Genomic DNA, 21,320 nt, shown 5'->3' with positions numbered 1-21,320 from the left:
ATATGATGTGTTTTGACACTATATAAAATTGTGCTTGGAATAATCTGTTGTAGTGTTTATTGATGTACTTGCTTGTGTTGTGCATAATTGCCTTGAAACAACTATCCACTGTAAATAGGCACTGATGTAGGATCATAGCTCAATATAATGTGTGTGGGACAGGCCTAGGGATATACTAGATCCTTTCTATACATTTTCAGCTTTCTTTATATGCAGGAATACCCCGCTTTAACATACGCAATGGACCGGAGCGTGTATGTAAAGTGAAAATGTACTTAAAGTGAAGCAATTATCTATGCATGTACTGCATGGCAATCGCCACTAGATGGCAGCGGCGTCATGCCATTAAGTGTCTGTAATTGCAAAGCATGCGTACGTTAAGCGGAGTATGGTGGCGTATGGAGCAAGTACGTTATAGCGAGGCGACGTTAAGTGAAGCGATGTTAAGCAGGGTATACCTGTATATATTAGCCATGTTACTTGGAAAGATATAAGGAAATCTGTGCAGGCAATATTTTGCCCACTTGCTTACTAAACCTGCTCCTACCTTTCCATTTTCTTGCCAGTCATAGAATAGTAGAGTTGGAAGGAGCCTATAAGCCTGTTAAGTCTAACCCCTTCTCAATGCAGGAATCCAAGTTAAAGTATACCCAACAGATGGCTGCTCAGCTGTCTCTTGAATGCCTCCAGTCTTGGAGAGCCCACCACCTCCCTAGGGAATTGGTTCCATTGTCATACTGCTCTAACAGTTGGGAAGTTTTTCCTGATGTTCAGCAGAAATCTGGCTTCCGTTGAGCCCACAGATTATTCTATGTCCTGCTCTCAGGGATGATTGAGAAGAGATCCTGGTCCTCTTCTGTGTGACAACTTTTCAAGTATTTGAAGAGTGCTATCATATCTCCCCTCAGTCTTCTCTTCTCCAGGCGAAACATGCACAGTTCTTTCAGTCTCTCTTCATAGGGCTTTGTTTCCAGTCCCCTGATCGTCCTTGTTGCCCTCCTCTGAACCTGTTCCAGTTTGTCTGCATCCTTCTTGAAGTGCTGAGACCAGAACTGGATGCAGAATTCAAGATGAGGCCTAACCAGTGCTGAACAGAGGGGAACTAATACTTCACATGATTTGGAAACTATACTTCTGTTAATGCAGCCTAATAAAGCATTTGCCTTTTTTGCAGCTACATCACACTGTTGGCTCATATCCAGCTTGTGATCAACAGCAATTCCGAGATCCTTCTCACATGTCGTATTGCTGCGCCAAGTATCCCCCATCTTATAACTGTGCATTTGGTTTCTTTTTCCTAGGTGTAGAACTTAGCACTTATCCCTGTTGAATTTCATTCTGTTGTTTTCAGCCCAATGCTCCAGTCTATCAGGTTCCCTTTGAATTTTGTTTCTGCCTTCCACGGTGTTAGCTATCCCTTCCAATTTTGTATTATCTGCAAATTGATAAGCAATCCCTGCACCTCCTTATGCACGTCGTTAATAATGATTGCAATGAATGCAAAGGCATTGGAATAAACTGACAAGCACTAGGCACTTTACACTTTTTAATAAAATTAAATGTTGTTAATATTTCATACAGTAAAATTATGTTAAACATAACCTCAGCGCTCAGCCTTTCATTCTGCTCTTATTTCAAGGTTCTGTCATTATTTTCCGAAACGACCTCAGAAGTGGGAAGGGGGACATTTTTACTTGTCTTTTTGAGTTAAGTTTGCCATTTTGAAAGCAGACCACATGATAAATGTACAATGCTACTTTTGCAAGTCTGTGGGACTCACAAACAGTTTCAATGTAATATCTGCATATAGTTTCTATGCCATCCCATGGACTATTAGGTTCTGCTCTGACTGTTCTGCATTAATGGCCCCTTCTCCACTATATCTTTATGCCTCCTCACTATAAATATCTGGCTAAGCAGCTGCTCTAAGGCACACATAGACCTCCATTAAGTTTTGTGTCAAGTGCAGTGCCATGTATATAATGTTTTGTAGGCATTATTCTTATTTTAATGGGTTGGCTGAGGAACAGGCATCACCCATGGGCCCTGCCAAAGTGCTGTGGATTGTCCATGGCCTGCCCTGCCTGGTTCACATATAAATCAGGGGATTTGGGGTGGGGTTTTTCTTCTTTCAACATCAAAAGAGATGTGCTAGTGATGGCAACTGAATCCTCCCTCATGTTATTTTCTCATTCTCCACAAATTCAGGGAGAATGTCCCTAGCCGAGCTTCAACCCGAGAAGTGGGCCTACCTGAAGAGAAGAGCACTTGAAACAATGGAGGGTGGGAGACTGCTTTAAGGTGGAAAAATGGGGACAGTGTTCTGCTCCTCTCTTGATGCGAAAACAGATCCCCTGCTTTATATGTGAAGAGGGCAGACCCATGAATGACAGTTGTGACTTCCCTCCATCATGTCTAGTTTTGTCATACTCTAAATCGAGAATTTGTACCCTAAGAGACTTGTCATGTCCCTCTTGGATTAACTTGGCCTATTGGTGTCCTACTGCTTACACAAGACAGGGAGGTGCTGGAAACATTCTAGGATTTGGGATGTCCAAAGTCTTTAGTGGATGTCCAGCAATTATTAAACTGCTGCATTTCCAAATTACCTTCTGAGACAATTGGAATATGTATTAATGCTTAGCAACAAATTCCCCACCTGTCTCCATTTCGACCTTTTCAGTTATTTTTGAAGAGATTGGGAAACAACTTCCTGGGGGTGGGGGATGGGGGGTGAGCTGGGCAAGATCCTTGCTTGGCTCCCTTTTCACCTTTGAGACATCTAGCACCCCCAAATGCTGCATGTACATGGCAAATATAGATAGGTCATGAGAGAAATGGTACATATACTTGCACACCAAAATAAAATCATACGTAAACATGATAATTTAGAAGAATAAATAAGTAAAAACATTGCATCAGAGTTATATACATTTACCACCATGTTGCAGGTGTCTTGCAAGGAAAATAAACGTTTATAAGCCCAAGCCACTGGCCAATCCTTAATTGCAGCAATGTTGCCAATACCACAAAGACTGTATTCAGACACTATTACCACCTGAGACTCCCTAGTCGCTCGTTCTTTGCTTTACCACAAAATTTACTTAAAGCCTTTTAGAGGTCTGAGGAGAGTAAAAACATTAAACAAGATAAACGTGCCCTTCTGTTTTGAGCACTTGTGTTAACCAAGAAAAAATACTGGGTCCTTTCCCCCCCCCCCAAACATAATGTTGTTTACTTGGCAGAGGGAAAACAAACATTACTGCTCAGTTAAATGGTCAACACTGTCTTTTTTGTTTGTTTAAATGTCTGTAAAATTGCAGTGGTGGTTGAAGTAAATTTTTATGATGCTTTATAGTGCAATCCTATCCATGTCTACTCAGTATGTCTTATTGAATTTAATAGGGCTTATTCCCAGGTGACTGGGGATTACAGCCTTCACTATTTGCAATGTATTTCATGGGTCCAGCCTGTTCCCTTTATCCTTCAGTCTCTAAAGACAGTACATCTTTAATAAAGTTAGACAAATGCAAACTATAAAATATAAACTGGAATACTGCAATGTGAATTGACTAGTTGGTTGAAATCAGTATGTGAAATTCTGAATCCATTCCCCCACTAACTGCTTCTCTTTCATTCGGGTAAAATCTCTCAGGTAAAATCCATTTTCCTCCTCTTTGGATGCACACCTTAACGTGGTAAGGGGGTTTGAGTGTGTTGAAGAAGCTGAGAGCAATGCCGTCAGGAGTCTAGACCAAGAGTCTAGACTCCAAGCAGGGGCACCTAAGGCGGAATGGTCAAAGCTGAAACACCAGACTAAGATGCATCCAAACTCAGAGGAAGGCAATGGTAAACCACCTCTGAATATCTCTTACCACGAAAACCCTCTGAACAGAGTATCCAAAATGCAACACGAGATAGTGCTGGAAGATGAGACCCCCAGGTCAGAAGGCACTCACCAAGCTACTGGGGAAGAACAAAGGAAAGTACGAGTAGCGCTGTGACTAATGATGCAGCTGGGTCAAAGCCGAAAGGAAGCCCAGAGGCTGATGCGCACAGATGCGAAAGGAGAGTCCGGAGTTGTACGATGCACACAATAGGAACATGGAATGTGAGAAGCATGAACCAGGGAAAGTTGGAAATTGTCAAGCAAGAAATGGAACGCATCAACATTACAATACTTGGTGTGAGCAAACTAAAATGGATGGGAATGGGACTTTTCCAATCAGGCAACTACAAAATATTTTATGCAGGAAATGAGAAATTAAGAAGAAATGGGGTTGCTTTAATAGTGAGAAGTGATGTAGCAAAAGCAGTTAGGAGCTACAACGCAAGGTCTGAGCAAGTGATATCAATGAGATTAAATGGGAAACCTATCAACATAACCATCATCCAAGTCTATGCTCCGACGGCAAACGCAGAAGAAGAGGAATTGGAGAGATTTTATGCAGAAGTACAGGAAGAAATTGATCACACACCAAAACAAGATGTGCTGATAATCATGGGGGACCGGAATGCAAAAGTAGGGATCAGAGAAGAATTAGGAATTGTGGGGAAATGGGGCCTAGGAGACAGAAACGAACCAGGAGAAAGACTTATTGAATTCTGTGAAGCCAATAATTTGTTTTTGCGAACACATTTTTTGAACAACCGAAAAGACGATGTTACACGTGGACATCACCAGATGGTCAATATAGGAATCAAATTGATTATATAATTGGTAGCAGAAGATGGAGAAGTTCCATACTTTCTGCAAAAACAAGACCAGGAGCAGACTGCGGTACAAATCATGAACTGGTCGTATCGAAAATCAGAGTAAAGCTAAAGAAGACCAACAAAGCAATCATAACGCCAAAATACGATTTAAATAACATCCCAGAAGCATATAAAGATCAAATAAGGAGCAGATTTGAGGCTTTAAACTTAGTTGACAGAGAACCAGAAGAACTATGGAATGAAGTCAGAGACGTTATCAGAGAAGAATGCAAAAAGACAATACCTCTAGTTAAAAAGAGAGAAAGACCCCAATGGATGACTGAAGAAACTCTTAAAATGGTTAAAGAGAGAAGGAAAGCAAAAGGAGATAGAAACAAGGTCAGAACCCTAAATGCAACAATACAGCGACTAGTACGTAGGGACAAAGATAACTATTACAATAGTTACTGTATAGAAATAGAAGAGGACCACAAAAAGGGTAGAACAAGAGCCCTATTCCAAAATATTAGAGAAATTAAAGGGAAATTTAAACCAAGAGTAGGGATGTTGAATAATCAACAGGGGAACACACTGACTGACCGAGATGAAATAAAAGGAAGATGGAAGCAATACACTGAAGAACTCTATAAAAGAGATGCCAGGATGATAGATTCATTCACGGAGGAACCATATGATGAAGAACCAGAAATTTTAGAATGCGAGGTGAAAGCTGCTCTTAAAATACTTGGAAGAAACAAATCACCAGGAATAGATGGCATACCAATAGAGTTGCTACAAGCTACTGAGACTGAATCAGTCCAAATTTTGACAAAAATCTGTCAAGAAATATGGAAAACTAAACAATGGCCCACAGACTGGAAGCGTTCAATATATATCCCAATTCCAAAGAAAGGGGATCCCAGGGAATGCAGTATTTATCGAACTATTGCCTTAATATCCCATGCAAGTAAAGTAATGCTCAAGATTCTACAACAAAGGCTCTTGCCACATATGGAGCGAGAAATGCCAGATGTCCAAGCTGGATTTAGAAAGGGAAGAGGTACCTGTGACGTCCTTCCCCAGCACCACCTGTGAAGCTCTCACTTTGTGGCTACCAGCAGACAGGAACGTCAGGTTTATTCTTACCCTTTACAGCACTAGCACAGATTTCAACAGATCCCCCTGCTAGGCCTTACTACCCAACACTTTGTATCTCTTATAACCTTTAGACTGTGCCTTAGTCTCTGCCAGGCTATCTCGATACCTTGTGTCTGTGGGTATAGGTAATTCCCAACCCCCCCTGCAGCCTGTTGCACTGAAGCTTACAGCCCTGGGTTTCTCTGTGGTACTGGATACAATATCTTTTCCTCCAATCCGCCGCTGCCACCATTCAATACAATTACTTTTCAGCCTTGGTTACTTTGCTATTCCCCCTGGTATGTGTATCCCAGCTGAAGGAATCAGACTTGTATTTAACCAAGAAATATTTATTAAGAATTAGAAATAACAAGAGTACTTAAGGAATGTTTCACAAGCAAACGTACGTTGGATAATGGAACGGACCAAGGAATTTCAGAAGAAAATCACCCTGTGCTTTATAGATTACAGCAAAGCCTTTGTGTAGATCATGAAAAACTATGGAATGCTTTAAAAGAAATGGGGGTGCCACAGCATCTGATTGTCCTGATGCGCAACCTATACTCTGGACAAGAGGCTACTGTAAGGACAGAATATGGAGAAACCGATTGGTTCCCCATCAGAAAGGGTGTGAGACAGGGGTGTATTTTATCACCCTATTTATTTAATCTATACGCAGAACATATCATACAGAAAGCAGGATTGGAGCAAGAAGAAGGAGGTGTGAAAATTGGAGGGAGAAATATCAATAATTTAAGATATGCAGACGATACCATACTACTAGCAGAAACCAGTAATGATTTGAAACAAATGCTGATGAAAGTTCAAGAGGAAAGCGCAAAAGCAGGACTACAGCTGAACATCAACAAGACTAAAGTAATGACAACAGAAGATTTATGCAACTTTACAATTGACAATGAAGACATTGAACTTGTCAAGGATTATCAATATCTTGGCACAATCATTAACCAAAATGGAGACAATAGCCAAGAAATCAGAAGAAGGCTAGGACTGGGGAGGGCAGCTGTGAGAGAACTAGAAAAGGTCCTCAAATGTAAAGATGCATCTCTGAACACTAAAGTCAGGATCATTCAGACCATGGTATTTCCGATCTCTATGTATGGATGTGAAAGTTGGACAGTGAAAAAAGCAGATAAAAGTAAAATCAACGCATTTGAAATGTGGTGTTGGAGAAGAGCTTTGCGGATACCATGGATTGCAAAAAAGACAAATAACTGGGTGTTAGAACAAATTAAACCAGAAGTATCACTAGAAGCTAAAATGATGAAACTGAGGTTATCATACTTTGGATACATAATGAGAAGACATGATTCTTTAGAAAAGATAATAATGCTGGGAAAAACAGAAGGAAGTAGAAAAAGAGGAAGGCCAAAGAGATGGATTGATTCCATAAAGGAAGCCAGAGACCTGAACTTACAAGATCTGAACAGGGTGGTTCATGACAGATGCTTTTGGAGGTCACTGATTCATAGGGTCGCCGTAAGTCGTAGTCGACTTGGAGGCACATAACAACAACAAAATCCATTTTATATTTTGCATCCTTCCTTTAGCTATCTTGCCCCAGCACCACCTGTGAAGCTCTCACTTTCCTGTCCTAGAACAGTACTCCTGTCCATATGACCGATGTGAGGGTTCAGTTCCAGTCAAACTGACAACTTTTCCTTCTTTTACAGAAGCTAGCCTTCTGTTAAATTTCATTGGATGGCTAATGAAATTCGAATATTATGCAAGACAGAGGAAATCTTCTCTCTGGCCACTTTCCCCACACCATGCATAATTCTATACACTTCTATCACGTCCCCTTTACTTAGTTTTCTTCCTAAACTAAAAAGCCTCAAATGTTGTAACTTTCTCTCCATTCTGCTTGTTGGATAGTCAGGGTCAGCTTGCTGCTATTGGTAATGGGATAGACAGGCCCTGGTCTGATGTAGCAAAGGATGTTTTGTTGTTGTTGTTTACTTACTGAAGGAAGTCAGGATGCTTTGAAAGACTGTCTGTGAGTAGGGTTTTGTTTTGTTACTCTGTCTGGCATGAGGCAGTTGAACTAGTAGGATGATTGATTCAATCCATCCTAGCATATTTTATAGCGCACAAGATCTATAGTGTTACTTTGATGCATTTGAAGAAATTACCTTGCTGAAACCTCTTGTCTTCCCTGCTCCATGCTACTATCTGCTTTTGTTAATCATGGGCATGTTGTAGAGGCAGAAATATATCAGATGTGAAGATTGCGAACAATGAAATGCTAGTGATGGCTTTTTGCGCAATAAACCTGAACAGCTGCCTTGGTTTCCCTTCTGATCTAATTAGCTCTGACAAGTTTACACTGCTGTGTTTTGAGAGTCTTCTTGCCCATACAAGGTATAAGGACAATGATCAAATCTCCTTTTAGAATGGTCTCTATACAGATGCTCAAGACAGTTCTTCCAAACTTAAATTGGTTAATTAATTACAGATGAAATGCACCGTCCTGAGGTTTCTTCCTCCTATTGTGAGTTGAATCTTCCTTTTATAGACTAGCCAGATCTGCTGTGTTAAAACTTAAGAAAGCTATGTAGCTATTCTTATGGGCTACGTGATCTTTTAGTCTGATCTATAGCCAGTGCAGGTGAAGATATTATTCTACTCTAGTTCCAGGGATCTCAAAGTATGAGGAGTATCTCCTTTCAGAAGTGCAAGCTAGGCTAGGCAATGGGGAAGTGCCAGCTGACCTAACAGAGTTTGGTCAAAAAGGTAGACACACCAGAAGGGGCACCTTCCTTACCTATAATTGTTGTTCCTTGTTGATTCCAGATGGGTGAAATTTTCTTCCTTTAAAATCAGGACTACCTGTTAGGAAGTAATTAGGTATAAGAGACCTTATTCTATGATAATTTTGCAGTTAGTTTGTTGTTCTTGTTATTATTTTGTTTTTTAAATATTGTATGAAAACTGCCTTGTGAGGATAGTTACCCTAAAGGTGTCTTATAATATATTGTTGCAGGAATTGCATGACTAGACTGAGTTTAGCTTTTTTCAGTCTAGACAGCTAGTGGTGTCAGTGAGAATCAGGAGTGCTGAAATGCACATGATCATAATGCACATATTTGAAACATCATCATAGGAAACATGACGTTTCAGTTGTGACTTGTAATTTCCCTGTAACAGTGATGGTGTTGCTCTTGGTCAATGGATCAAAATACATCATTTAAAAAAAATCCCCTTGGTTCTCTTCCTTGGGGATCTTCAAGCATACTATGCCTCCTCCCTTTTCTGTCCAGCTGCCCACTGGAGACTTTCATTGAGATTTAGCTGATACCTTCTATAGTGATCGCCAAGTTTTTTGCTAATGAAATCTTCCAAGGGAATTGGTCTTTATTTTGGATATGCTCATTGGGTGCAACCTCAGCAACAAAAGGCTAGACCGAGTTGTGGTCCATAGATGGGCTTTGGGGGGTCCATGAACCAGGTGCAAAAAAAATCAATTTCCAGTGCAATAAAAGAAATTTTACCTATTTAATTAGTTAGTTAGTTATGAGGGTCCATAGCTTTCATCAGATTCTCAAAGGGGTCCGTGATCCAAAAAAGGTTAAAAACCACAGGCTCAACTTTTGTACAGCTCCTGCTTCACTATCCTCAACGTCCATTGTAGTCACACTGAAAATCCATCCAGCCACGAGACTTTAGTGCCCCACTATTTGAGGATCTCTGATCTCTTTACCAGTGTATGATGCTCACTAAGGCCTCCCTTTTGCATTAGCCTTCATTTTCAGATAGGCAGCTGAAGGTCAAAAGAAGTTTGTTAAACTTGCCGAGTGCCAATTGAGAAGCTCCCAGCCAAAGTGGGAAGGGACCTAAGAGCCAGTTTCTTATCTCTTACCTGAAAATCATAGCTTTTTTGATAGTGGGTATAGGCACAGATTTCTCTCTTCTAGCATTCTTGGCAATAGCAATGTGTAAACATGGATAGTCCAACTAGACTGGATGCAAGATTTGTTTGCTTAAACAGTCACTGCACTTCAGATTGTCCTGTGATTGCAAGGTCTTCTTTAATATTTCTCAGTTATAGTCTTCCCTTTCCACTCCCCCTCTCACTGTCCTTTTGATCTCACATTTTGCTGCCATTTTGCCTCCGGTCAGGTAGGGATCTGTATTTTGTCAGCAGGTAGAAACTCAGAAGTATTAATCCATTCCTCTTTCACAGCAGAATTTAGAATTTGCTCATTCTCTCTCATGTGCAGATTTCAGAGCTCAGTATCCAAAGTTCACAATGGCTGGACTCTGCTGTGCCAAGGGAGCCGAGGTAGTGTAAGCTGCTGTTCTGCATTGTTTAGCGCTGTAAGACCATCTGGTCACACCAGTGCATGGTTACAGTAACACTTGATGGTCCTGCTGCCACCATTTTCTCAAGCCAAAGTAAGGGACAAAACAAACGACACTGTCGTTTTACAATGCCTCTTCCTCTGAAGTCATGCCTTGTGTGTAGCTGGTTGAAAATGTTGGTAAGTCCCCCCACAAAAAAACCCGAAAGCTAGTTTAATTAAAATGCTTACATATTATGATTCTTTGTTGACTACGACAACATGCAGTCTTCAGTTTCTAACATGGAGACTAGGAATTGCTTGTGGTCTACTTTACTTGGTCCTCAGATATTGAGTCTGCTGGAGAATCCATAGCTTCAAGGAAACCCAAAGTCTGACCTCAATTAACAAGGTTTCATGCATATTGGCTGCATGAACTGCGTTTCATTACTTTGTACAGTTTGTTCTACCTGTCTGAATGTGGATATTGGGTGTATTAAGCTTGCAAAACTAAGACAACCAAGGGACCGTTCCAGGTTTGCTGAAAGCCAGTTGAAAAATATGGTTTTCAATCACTTCCAGATTTAAATATCTGCCTCCCGCCTACACTTTGGAAAAGAACAAGCTTTCTATATTCCGTAAAACTTGGAGGAAAAGACAACTATTTATAGATACTTCCCAGGACAATGCGTTGGGCTGGACCTTTTGGAAAATGTACTCTGACCTTGGCTCTGGATTTGCTACGAACTCCTTAGAAATGATCTTGCTTTTTTAACCTCTCATTGCTTTTCTCATCTGTCCTTTTATTCAGTATCTCCCCCCACACACACTTTTTTAGATAGTTTACATTTTGGCACAGCTCTATCTGGGTGACAGAACTGTAAATTCAGCACCCCAGTTCTAAACATTTGCATGTGTTAAGTGATCTTTGGTTTGGGAGAGATGATACTATTGCTATGGGAGAAAGCACCCCACCTCTCCCAGCATCATATTGCTCCTCACAGCCAGAAGAGCCAGTCAATGTCCACTGGGGCTTTCCCCCCCAGACCTAGCTTTTGTGGTTAGCCTAGCTGTGTGGGTGGCTGTGGTGTTGAACCTCTGCTGCCTCTGGCTCTGGTTGCTGCAGGCTCTTCTCCTTCCTTGGCAGTTCATGTCTCCCCTGCAGGTGTCCTGTGCCCCACCCAGAGGGGACCTGCCCCACTGCTGTTCTTGTTTAAACACATCCAATTATTTATCTGTACATTTGAACGGAGATCTAATGAGACACTGCTAGAGCAGGCTTTGGATCCCTATAGCTGCAGAGTGCTATTATACACCAGTTTATATGGTGGTACCTCCTCCCTCTGCCCCATTGCTCAGCTGTTTTAGCAGTTTGCTGCTCCTTTCCTGCCTGCTCTGATTATAGCTGCAGTCCATGAATTCATAGTTTTGAATCTCTCTGAACAGAGGAGGGACTGAGAAAGCAGGCTGACTCCCATCAGCTGAGCTGAGCAGGGAAAGGTATAGTTAGGGCTGCAAAAGTCTAGTTGGTCCATTGTGTCCTCTAACCATGGGACCATAGCGCGTGCTTTGCATGTAAAAAGTCCCAGGTTCAGTTCCTGGGAAGTCCATTTAAAAGGTCAGATAGTAGGCGATGGGGAAAGGTCTTTTCTGCCAAAGACCCTGGAAAGCTGCTACCAGTCAGAGTAGACAGTACAGGGCTGGACAGATAAGTAGCATAAAGCCACTGAAATTAACAGACCTAAGTTAGTCATGTCTATTAATTACAATGAGTCTACTCTGAGTAGATCTAACATTGGATACAAGCTTTATGTTCTCAAATGATGGTTCTGGAGTCCTGTCCTTGGGGAGACTGGGCAAAAATAATTTTAATTCAGAAGTCTGGATGAAGGAGAACACTGTCTGCAGGAGATAACATTGTGCTGGACTCCACAGAGGGGAGTTTGAATTAAGGTGTGTGTGTGTGTGTGTGTGTGTGTGTGTGTGTGTGTGTGTGTGTGTGCACTGATTGCCACAACCAAACCAGGCTCTGGCTTCAGACAGCTCTACCCATACTCTGAAGTGAGAAACACACTGTAAGCATTAATAATGAAGTGGTTTTGGCAGAAGCTGTGGGAACTATGGGGCTGTGCAGCATGCATATTTAACAAACAAAGTTTTGCTTGTGTTCTGCATTTTTATACGCTCAGGTGGATTTGCAGCTGCAGTCACCACCCCTCTGGATGTAGCCAAGACAAGAATTATGCTGGCAAAGGTAAGAGCTAGAAGAACAGTGTGTGGCTGATTGACAGATTTGCAGGTTAATAACACTAGGATTTTGCTTAGTAGCAACAAAATTGAATCCATCGCCTTCTCATGGTTTCTTTTCTTATGTTTTAAGTTTGGGTTATCTGTCTCTCTTAACTTTGGTGCCACTGTTTCTGGCTTTCCCCATCACCCTTCATTTTTTCCCTACACTCAGCTGCTACTCCCCAAGCAGCTTTCCAATTTGGAGCTTATTAATTGATCTATTAATTTATATAGGTTTGGCTTATTCTTACAACTCAGGGCTGGTAAGTATTTCCCCTGATCCCATTTATCCTTCTGTCAATAGACTGAGGTGGACCAGTGTTATTCCTGTTTTGCAAGTAAGAAACAGAAACTAAGTGAATAACCCAGCCAAGCTGGGATTCAAGCCCAGATCTTCCAGGTCCAATCATACCATTCTGTCCACTAAGTCTGTGTTTTTTGGACTATATTGAGAAATAGTCTTAGCACTGTGCTTCCAGAGTACTTCATTCTAAGAATCCTTAATGAGAATAAGGGTCTTGCACTTCAACAAAAGATTGATGCACAGACATATGCATTATTTACTTCTCCAATAAGTGACTTCAACAAGACCCAACGTAGTGTAATGTTAAGAATGTTGAACTAGGACCTGGGAGGAAATGGAAATGGACTGCCTTCAAGTTGGTCCTGACTTATGGTGACCCTATGAATAGGGTGTTCATGGTAAGCTGTATTCAGAGGGGGTTTACCATTGCCTCCCTCTGAGGCTAGTCCTCCCCAGCTGGCTAGTGCCTGCTCAGCTTGCCACAGCTGCACAAGTCAGCCCCTTGTCCGCAACTGCCAGCTGGGGGGCAAGTGGGCTCCTTGGGACTATGCAGCTTGCCCACGGCTGCATAGGTGGCAGGGCATGTAACCCCTGGGCCACTCACTGTGGGGGGTGATCTTTAGCTGACCCTTGACACCCAGGAGACACAAGTGGGGATTTGAACTCACAGACTCTGGACTCCCAATCAAGCTCTCCTCCGCACTGTGCTATACCAGCTGCAGGACCTGGGAGATCCAGGTTCAAATCCCCACTCAGCTGTGAAGTCCACTGGGTCACCTTGGATTGGTCAGTGTTTCTCATCCTGATCTACTTCCTGACCAATAGGTCTCATCCTGACCTGTTGTGAGGATGAAATAGTGGTGGGATAAAAACCAAATAAATGGTGGAGGAAAGTTGGGATGTAAATGAAATAATAAGCAAGCAAGCTTTTGGAGCGGGCTCTTGTCTTAGAAAAAATAGCTTGACAAGCAGCTCTTACATTCAGTGGTTCTTTGCTGTCTGTTGGTGTAGAATTGCATATGCAAGTTCTCCATTTAAAGGGCTGGGAAAGGCCTGAGGCTTTGGAGTTGACTATATTGGGCGAGATGATCTAATGGGCTAACTTCAAATGTTTATATATGTGCTACTGCTTCTTTATAGACTGGCTCCAGAAACGCAAGTGGGAATGTGTTGTCAGCTCTGCATGGAGTGTGGAGGAGCCAAGGGATATCTGGGTAAGGATGAATGGGGCAGGGGAAATGCCACAGCATGTAGTGTTTGAAAACACTGTCGAGCAAAAAGGTGGATTTCATTTGGGTGAATGGCTGGGGTTGTATAGATTTTTCTGCATAAATGAACCCTGTGCTTAATGTTTTCATCCATGCTGCTTGGTGATGGTTTGTAAGAGGAATTAGTGAAAATGAGTGCTTTCTAACCAGGCAGGCTTGGAGTGTGCATCTGGCATAGTACTAGGGCAAAATGTGGGCAAGCAAACTAAATTCTGCTCTTGTTACTGTACAACAATGTTCAGCAATTTATTGATATATTTTTATATACTTGATGAGAAGCAGGGGAGGAGGCCTTCTGTTCAGGCAGATTAGCAAATCTACCTGGTATATTCTGTGGCCAGTATTTGTTTAAAGAGGGTTACAAATTAAAAATAAGGATCAGTAGGTTATATTAGACCAAAGGATGGCAGACCTGTTCCCATGGAGCACTAATGGAGCTGTGATCAGCACGGAGGGATGTGGATTCAAATTCCAGCTTGGATTGGTGGGTTCAACTTTAATTGGTTTAGTACCAGGGTGGGGTACCTTTTTGGCTCTATGGGACAGATTCTTATCAGGATCAGTCTTGTAGGTCAAATTTGACAGGTGGGTGGGGCTGTCTACCGGTCAATCACAGAGTGTACTTATGATGTCACATGATTGACAGATGGGTTGTCTCATCTACTTACCAAAATTCCTTGTGTGGGGTTCCCAAGTGCCCAACAGACAGCTGGTTGGCTGGTGTTTGGGGACTGCAGCATTGCTGGGCCTGTGCTTAGTGCTTTGGGAAGCATTGCTCATAGGGCCGGGAAAATGCTTCTTTCTCTCCTCCTCCTGGGGTGGGGGTGGTTGTGGAGAAAGAAGCCTACATTTTTCAGGCGTTCTTTGGTTGTGTGTGCTTGTTCACTGCTGGGAACAGGTGCACACAGCCAAACTGAGCACAATTTAACCCCCACTCATCAGCTGTCGAGTGTGGGGGTTAAATTGTGCTACATTGGCACTGCATGCCAGTTTTTGGAAGTTCAAAGACGAGCACTAGGGTGTTTAAAACCCCTTTTGCAAAGAAGCCAGCTTTTGGAGGTTCAAAGAAGAGTGCAGGGCTGTTTGAAAGCTTTTTGTTTTAGCAAGATTCCATTGAAACCCCTTCTGAGTCAGAAAGGGAGGTGCATTGGAATCCCCTGTTAAAACGAAGGGGAAGGTACTCCTTTTAGCAGAGATTTCCATGTAAGCACTTTCCTGAATCAGGAAGGGGTTTGCATAGAATCCTGCCAAGCTGAGCAGGATTTAACCTCTGCTCATCAGCTGATGAGTGGGTGCCCGATCCTGTTGCCTTGGCTGTGTGTGCCTGTTCCTTACAAATTGGACTCCCTACTCAGCCAGGATTGGCCCACAGGCTAGAGGTTCCTCACCCCTGGTTTACCATAATAATGTAATACAATAGCTCCATAATCTTTGCTTGTCATTGACACTCTGTGTCCATATGTATTGCCTAAAAGGAGTTGTATAAGGACCTTGAACTGCCTTTTTTCCCAGCTGCCTTCTTTCCTTCAGTCAGTGGTTGCCCTCTGCTTTGGAAAGCTTCCTGCATAACAGCAGCCTTTTCTTTCTGTCTTTTCTGCCAAAGAACAAGGAATGGGGTTGCTAATAGGCTTTGCCCTAAAAACAAATAGAAAGCTAGAAAATGCTAATAATCAGTCTGGAAAAAAACCTGCTTGTGTGAAGCTCTGTGGAAGCAACAATTTATAGAATTAAAAGAACCTCAGAGATTATCAAGTGGAGTCCTCTGTATTGAGTCACGTTGCTTTTGCAAACACTTCACTTTAAAAGAAGTGTAGCTTAGGGCTATACTAGATATAGTTTGTCAAGCCTGGGTAAGGCACTTCCTGCCATGGTCCCCACAAAAACTGCCCCTGCTCACATGGTATTTTCATTTCGAGGGACTGCGTGTGCCTAGTTGGAGCAGGGCTGCTGGGATGTAGCATCGATGCGCTGTCACCTGGCCCACCTTGAGAACTCCAGCAACTCCCAACGCCCCTTGAAAACTCTGTGTGTGTCCTGATGGCACGTGACACCTGTTTCAGACATTGGGGCCCTCACTCAGCCTCTCTCTACTCATCTCCTTTGTATTCATTTGCCACTCCCACCCCCACTTCCTTTTCCATGTTCTTTCTGGAATTGCCACTTCTTCATCCTCCTAATCTCTATACTCTATTGTAATTAAGCCAAAGTATGCATAATAGAAATAATCACATATACTTCCCTTGCTTACCCATGTCTACATTTCCTGTCTTCCCCTGTTGTTTCCCTGTGTCTATTGTAAATTGTAAGCCTATTACAGTAGGGATCTTCATACCTGTTCTTATGTAAACCACCATGTACGAGATGATGCTATATAAGTAAGAACTAAGACAGGACTTATCAAGGCTTCTCTTGAAATGCAAATAGCAGCTTCAGTGGGGGAGAAAAGTTCCTTGCTGTCTCTCTCCCTCTACTTCCACTTCTGAATGTGCAGAAGCCTAATATTTGTCTCAAATTATGCAGAGCTAATTCATGGCACTTAAATACGAACAAAAAGCAGCACCCATTCATGAAACTTCAATCCTCAGACGTTAATGTGTACTTAAGGTCTACAACAAGTTTGGCTGAGTTGTGACTTGCTTTAATGTTTTTGCAGTTTCTAAGGACTAGAAATTTATTTTGTTGTTTAGTTTTAAAGCAAAGCCTTCAGCCCCTAGAGGTCCTCATTCACTACCAATACTCTCTGCTATAACGATGGAGAGAGCATTTGAGAAACCCTAAGTTAGTAAGGGGTGATGGCCTTTGAATGGGTTCTTCATCACACTGGGTTTAGGCCCTGGGACACTGTTCACCCTGAATTATATTCATTGAAAAAATGCAAAATGTCACCCAATGAAGTCACCTGGCTTCATGGCTCAGTAGTCTGGTTGTTACACAGTAAACTAAAAGGGCTGTGGAATAGTGGGATGGGCATACAGTTGCAGCTGAAAATTACGTTCCATTAATTGATGCCTTCAACTGAAAGGCTTAGGACCTACAATTACTCTCCTCTTTCTGTTTTTATATTTTTCTGTAACTGAAATTTGTTTAGTTTGTATAGCCAGACAAAATTAAAGCTCTGTTTAATCTCTAGGAAGGGAGAAGTAGCAAGCTGGGGCACCTAAGCCTTGGAGAGGGTTGAAAATATGAAAGGCCAATTCTGCCAGGCCTGCTGCCAATTATAAATCTATTAATCAGAATAATAAAAGTGTCAGGCTGTGTGCCTCTCTGAAGCCAAGAATGATGAATGCCTTATTAAAACCAGGGGGCACATTTTGCTTCCTGTTGGCACCTATGCTCTGGGCCAAACCCTTAACATCCCAGCCTGTTTGGGGAGAAAGAGAACTAACAGCAACAATAGATGTCTTGATAGTGATATAATAGGAAATGATAAAAAGAGATTAAAGGGTTATAAAACAGACATATGCTTGCACTGGCTTTCTTTTTCCAAAGGAGTGCTTAGGTGGGCTGCTTCCTATTTCATGTGGCACTTCTGAGTGTCATGTTGCAGACTGTGTGCATTCTGCAGAATCAGAAATCTGGCGTGATATTTTGGTATCTGGAGAATCTCTGCTTCCATTCTTAGAGCAAGTTTCTAGCTCTCATGGTTTTAGAGGGAAGGTTGAAAATGTATGGGTAGTAGTTAGGTTGTGGGCACACTGGTCACCCACAGCAGAACATTTCCATGGGCCACCCCTGGAGGGGCAACAGGTTGATCTGCCAGTCAGCTGCAACTTCTGACTGAAGCTAAATTAACACACACACACACACACACACACACACGAACTGATCTGACCGGGTTGTAGTAGTATATAAAAAAAGTTGGAGTTTGACTAGCGTCGTGTTTTCGGAAAAGAGAGGTGGAGATGCACTGAAATTGGCAAAACAGGAAATGTGTCTCTACCCTTAGTGTGAGTACAAATTAAACACAGGCTGTGCAAGGCTTCTAGTGGGTCAGGGTTGCAAGTTAAGTTCAAGCTTCCTGTACCTTTTTACATAGGACACCATTTGATGTGTTACAGTAGGGCCCAGCTTTGCAGCACTCCGCTTTGCAGCGTTCCACCAATACAGTGGTTGTCAATTGCAGAAAGGCCCCGCTCCTACGCTGCTTGTTCCGCTTTTACGGTGTTTTTCGGGCGTCAGGCACCATTTTAGACAATGTTAGTCAATGCATTCTGTTTTACGGTGGATTTCGCTTTACGGCGGATTTTGCTTTACAGCGGTGGTCTGGAACGGAACCTGCCGTATGAACGGGGCCCTACTGTACTACATTTTAAGGGGTTGAAAACTGGAACTAGTGGACAGTGGAGTTCCCTGTGATGCTATAGACTTCATTCAGTTTAGCTGGAGGATACAGGAGATGGCCAGGGTTGTAGACAGAATACTGGTTGAGATGGATAATTAAGTGAACCTGTTATGGATGCATTCCTAAACCAACTTACTTGGAAATAAATTCTTTTGAAATCAGTGGGAAATCAATGGACTTTCTGCATCAATCAATATATAGATACTTAAGTTTGGGTGCATTAGCAGCCATAATTTCACTCACAGCAGCCCTGTCAAGAGTTAGGATCACTACAGGTTAGTATTATAGACGGCAGTTGCCAGATGCATTCTCATCAAAACTGCATGTGCTCATCCCCTCAGCGGCATAAATTATGATCTACAGGGGCCAGTAGCAGCCATGTGTTTGAAGTTTCTGAAACTACTTTCTTGACTCAGTAGAAGGGTCGGCGGCAGGCATAACTGGGCCCTTGGGCACCAACTTGCCCAGGCCCACAGCCCTGTGGCCTAATACCCCATACAGGCGGTGCAGGGCTAACCCTGCCGTGGATCACCTGCACACCCCACTTACCTGTCCTGTCAGTGTGAATGCCATGTGTGCTGTGCCCGCATGCCTGCCATCAACCAAGATGGCGGTGGGAGAGTCAGCCTCTTAGGGAAGTCTCTGCCGCCATCTTGGGCGATGGCAGACCTATGTACACAGCACACATGGCATTCACACTGACAGGAGAGGTAGGTGGGGTATGTGTGCATGCTGTTTGAAGCCTGCACTATCTGTATTGGGTGCCTAGGAGCTCCCTCTCTGTGATCTGTGGCAGGGACAGGTTGCAGAGCCCAACGCTGCCACAGATCGAGGAATGGGAGTGCCACTCTCTCACCCTAAGGAGGGGCCCTTGGGTAGGGCCCAACCTAGCTGACCTCTGGTGCCAGCCCAGCTCAGTAGGGTCTTTCACAGTGGTGGCTGGTAACTATTGAACCAGGTGGGGCAGCCAAGGAGGTCACCATAGGCGGGGCCTATTTTCTCCTCAACCTACTCCCTTGCAAAGATACTGTAGACACTTTAAGCAATGCGGTAGAGAAAATACTGGTTAGGGATCTGGCCCACATTGCCTTAATGAACAGCCTCCCATGGTCTTAAAGGAGATTTGCAGTTAGGAAATGCTGTTGGAAAAGTACACCATGAAAACCCCTGTGGATCACATCTATAATGTCAGTATCTCGTATTCAGTAGCATCTTTTGACACTTCCATTTTGAGACTGGGACATCTCAAAATGACAAAGAAGAAGTGTGACAAAGCATTTTTGCAATGAGAGCATTTCAATTAAACCACTAAAGAAAACAGGATGCTAGACTAGATGGGCCGTTGGCCTGATCCAGCAGGCTGTTCTTATGTTAGAAAGAAGTATGAGAATGATTTTTAGCCTCAGCTAAACCTGGGTGGATGATGAAGATCTGTCAACACATTTTAGTGTATAAATGAACAACGCCCAAACACTGAAACTTTGGAGCCAGGTGGATAGGTGTATTAATATGCCAATTTCAGATAGTCTGAGACTTACCATTGTGTACTCATTTCCCTGGAAATTAGTTTCATTGATTTCAGTCGATCTTATTTCCAAGAAAGCATGTTTTAGGATTATAGCTTTAATAGATTGTCACAGACTGTCTTAGAATGGGGAGTGGGAAGAGGGTTCACAGAAAATGTTTATAAGCACAATATTCTGATATACGTGTCACCCTATGCCAGACAGGGACTTACAAATCACAGAGGTCTACTGTATCTCATAGAAACAAACATAATTATATGTCATTGGGAAAAGTATGAAATACCCGAAGGGAAGCTGTTTCTTGCTTTTGAAGAAATCTGAATGTAGTCTTAGGAATGGGGGAGAAATTTGTTTGTTTTGTATTTTAATTTGCACTTCCAGAACCAATAACTGAAACACATCTCTCCTCTGAAAGTCACACTTCTCCTAATTTTGTAATACAGTTCCCCTACCAAAAAGTGTGCAAAGAAAAATGAATATATTAATGAAAAATTTTAAAACCCTACATTATATTGGAAAAAATTGCTTGCAGAATTGTGTATATTAGGCAAAAATGCATACAAAAATGCATATAGCAAGAAATTGGCATGAACATGCATACAAATTTTTATGTGGACTTTTAAAAGAAAAATTTGCAAATTGACGCACAAATGGGGGTGAAATGAACTTCAAGGTTGGCAAAAATGAAGACCTAAGAGAAACTGAAATTCACCATCCTTACTTAGAATTCAGGTGCACCATTATTATAGTTATCCTGTGTGGAAAATGGTCATAGTCAACTGATGCCGGAATTGGCATGATTTTGAGATTCAGTGGGGCATGGAAGTGGTTTAGCATTTGGAAGTAATGTGCAGTTCTTTTGTAAATGGCATCATCTTTCACAAGGAATAGATGCCAGTTCAGGGGTATGATCTTTCCCAACAGAATTGTCTCAGCTTCCAAGTAAGATGACAACAGAGAACAATGGTGTTCTACCACAAGATCTGCCCGTGGAATGTTCTGTTGGTACTTGCTTGTTACAAATTACTTGGCTTTAAAGCTGTAATTATGGTAATAGAGTGAATCGCTATATAGTGAAACCATAAAACATTTCCATCTGCCTGCTGCAGCCCCGAAGCACAGATCATTACCTCAGACAAGTGCAAGTACAGTAAGAAGGTTAACTAAGCTCTGACTCTGACTTAGTATTGACTTGAGGAAGAGAGAGGAATTTCAGAAATATCTGTTGCAGAGTTGGCACCAGGTCTCCAAAGGCCTACAAATTAATCCAGAGGTTTTGGCCTTTTCAGACAGTTCATATTTCTTGCTAAAATCTTTGTTATAGGAAAAATTCTGAGCCAACTGTGATTTGCAATTTTCCTTGATGGAAGAATGTATGAGGAATTTAACCAGGCTGCAAAATCCATGTTGATTTTTGATTGGAGCAGGGAGAGTTAGGGCACAATTGGCTTAAGTTCT

The 21,320-nt window shown here is 42.3% G+C and overlaps 1 protein-coding gene across 5 annotated transcripts in view; it reads left to right on the top strand.

The window, feature by feature from the left end:
• Nucleotides 1-21,320, top strand: part of SLC25A26 (solute carrier family 25 member 26) — a 185,534-nt gene that overhangs the window by 157,087 nt on the left and 7,127 nt on the right. For all 5 annotated transcript variants that reach the window (XM_061618698.1, XM_061618694.1, XM_061618696.1 and 2 more), the window contains 2 exons: nt 12,323-12,387; nt 13,867-13,940. In XM_061618698.1, coding sequence (XP_061474682.1) covers nt 12,323-12,387; nt 13,867-13,940 — 139 coding nt within the window. The remainder of the gene's footprint in view (nt 1-12,322; nt 12,388-13,866; nt 13,941-21,320) is intronic.

This window comes from Rhineura floridana, chromosome 3, assembly GCF_030035675.1.
Source record: "Rhineura floridana isolate rRhiFlo1 chromosome 3, rRhiFlo1.hap2, whole genome shotgun sequence".
Classification (NCBI taxonomy): Eukaryota; Metazoa; Chordata; class Lepidosauria; order Squamata; family Rhineuridae; genus Rhineura; species Rhineura floridana.
This window is presented reverse-complemented; position numbering and strand designations above follow the sequence as displayed.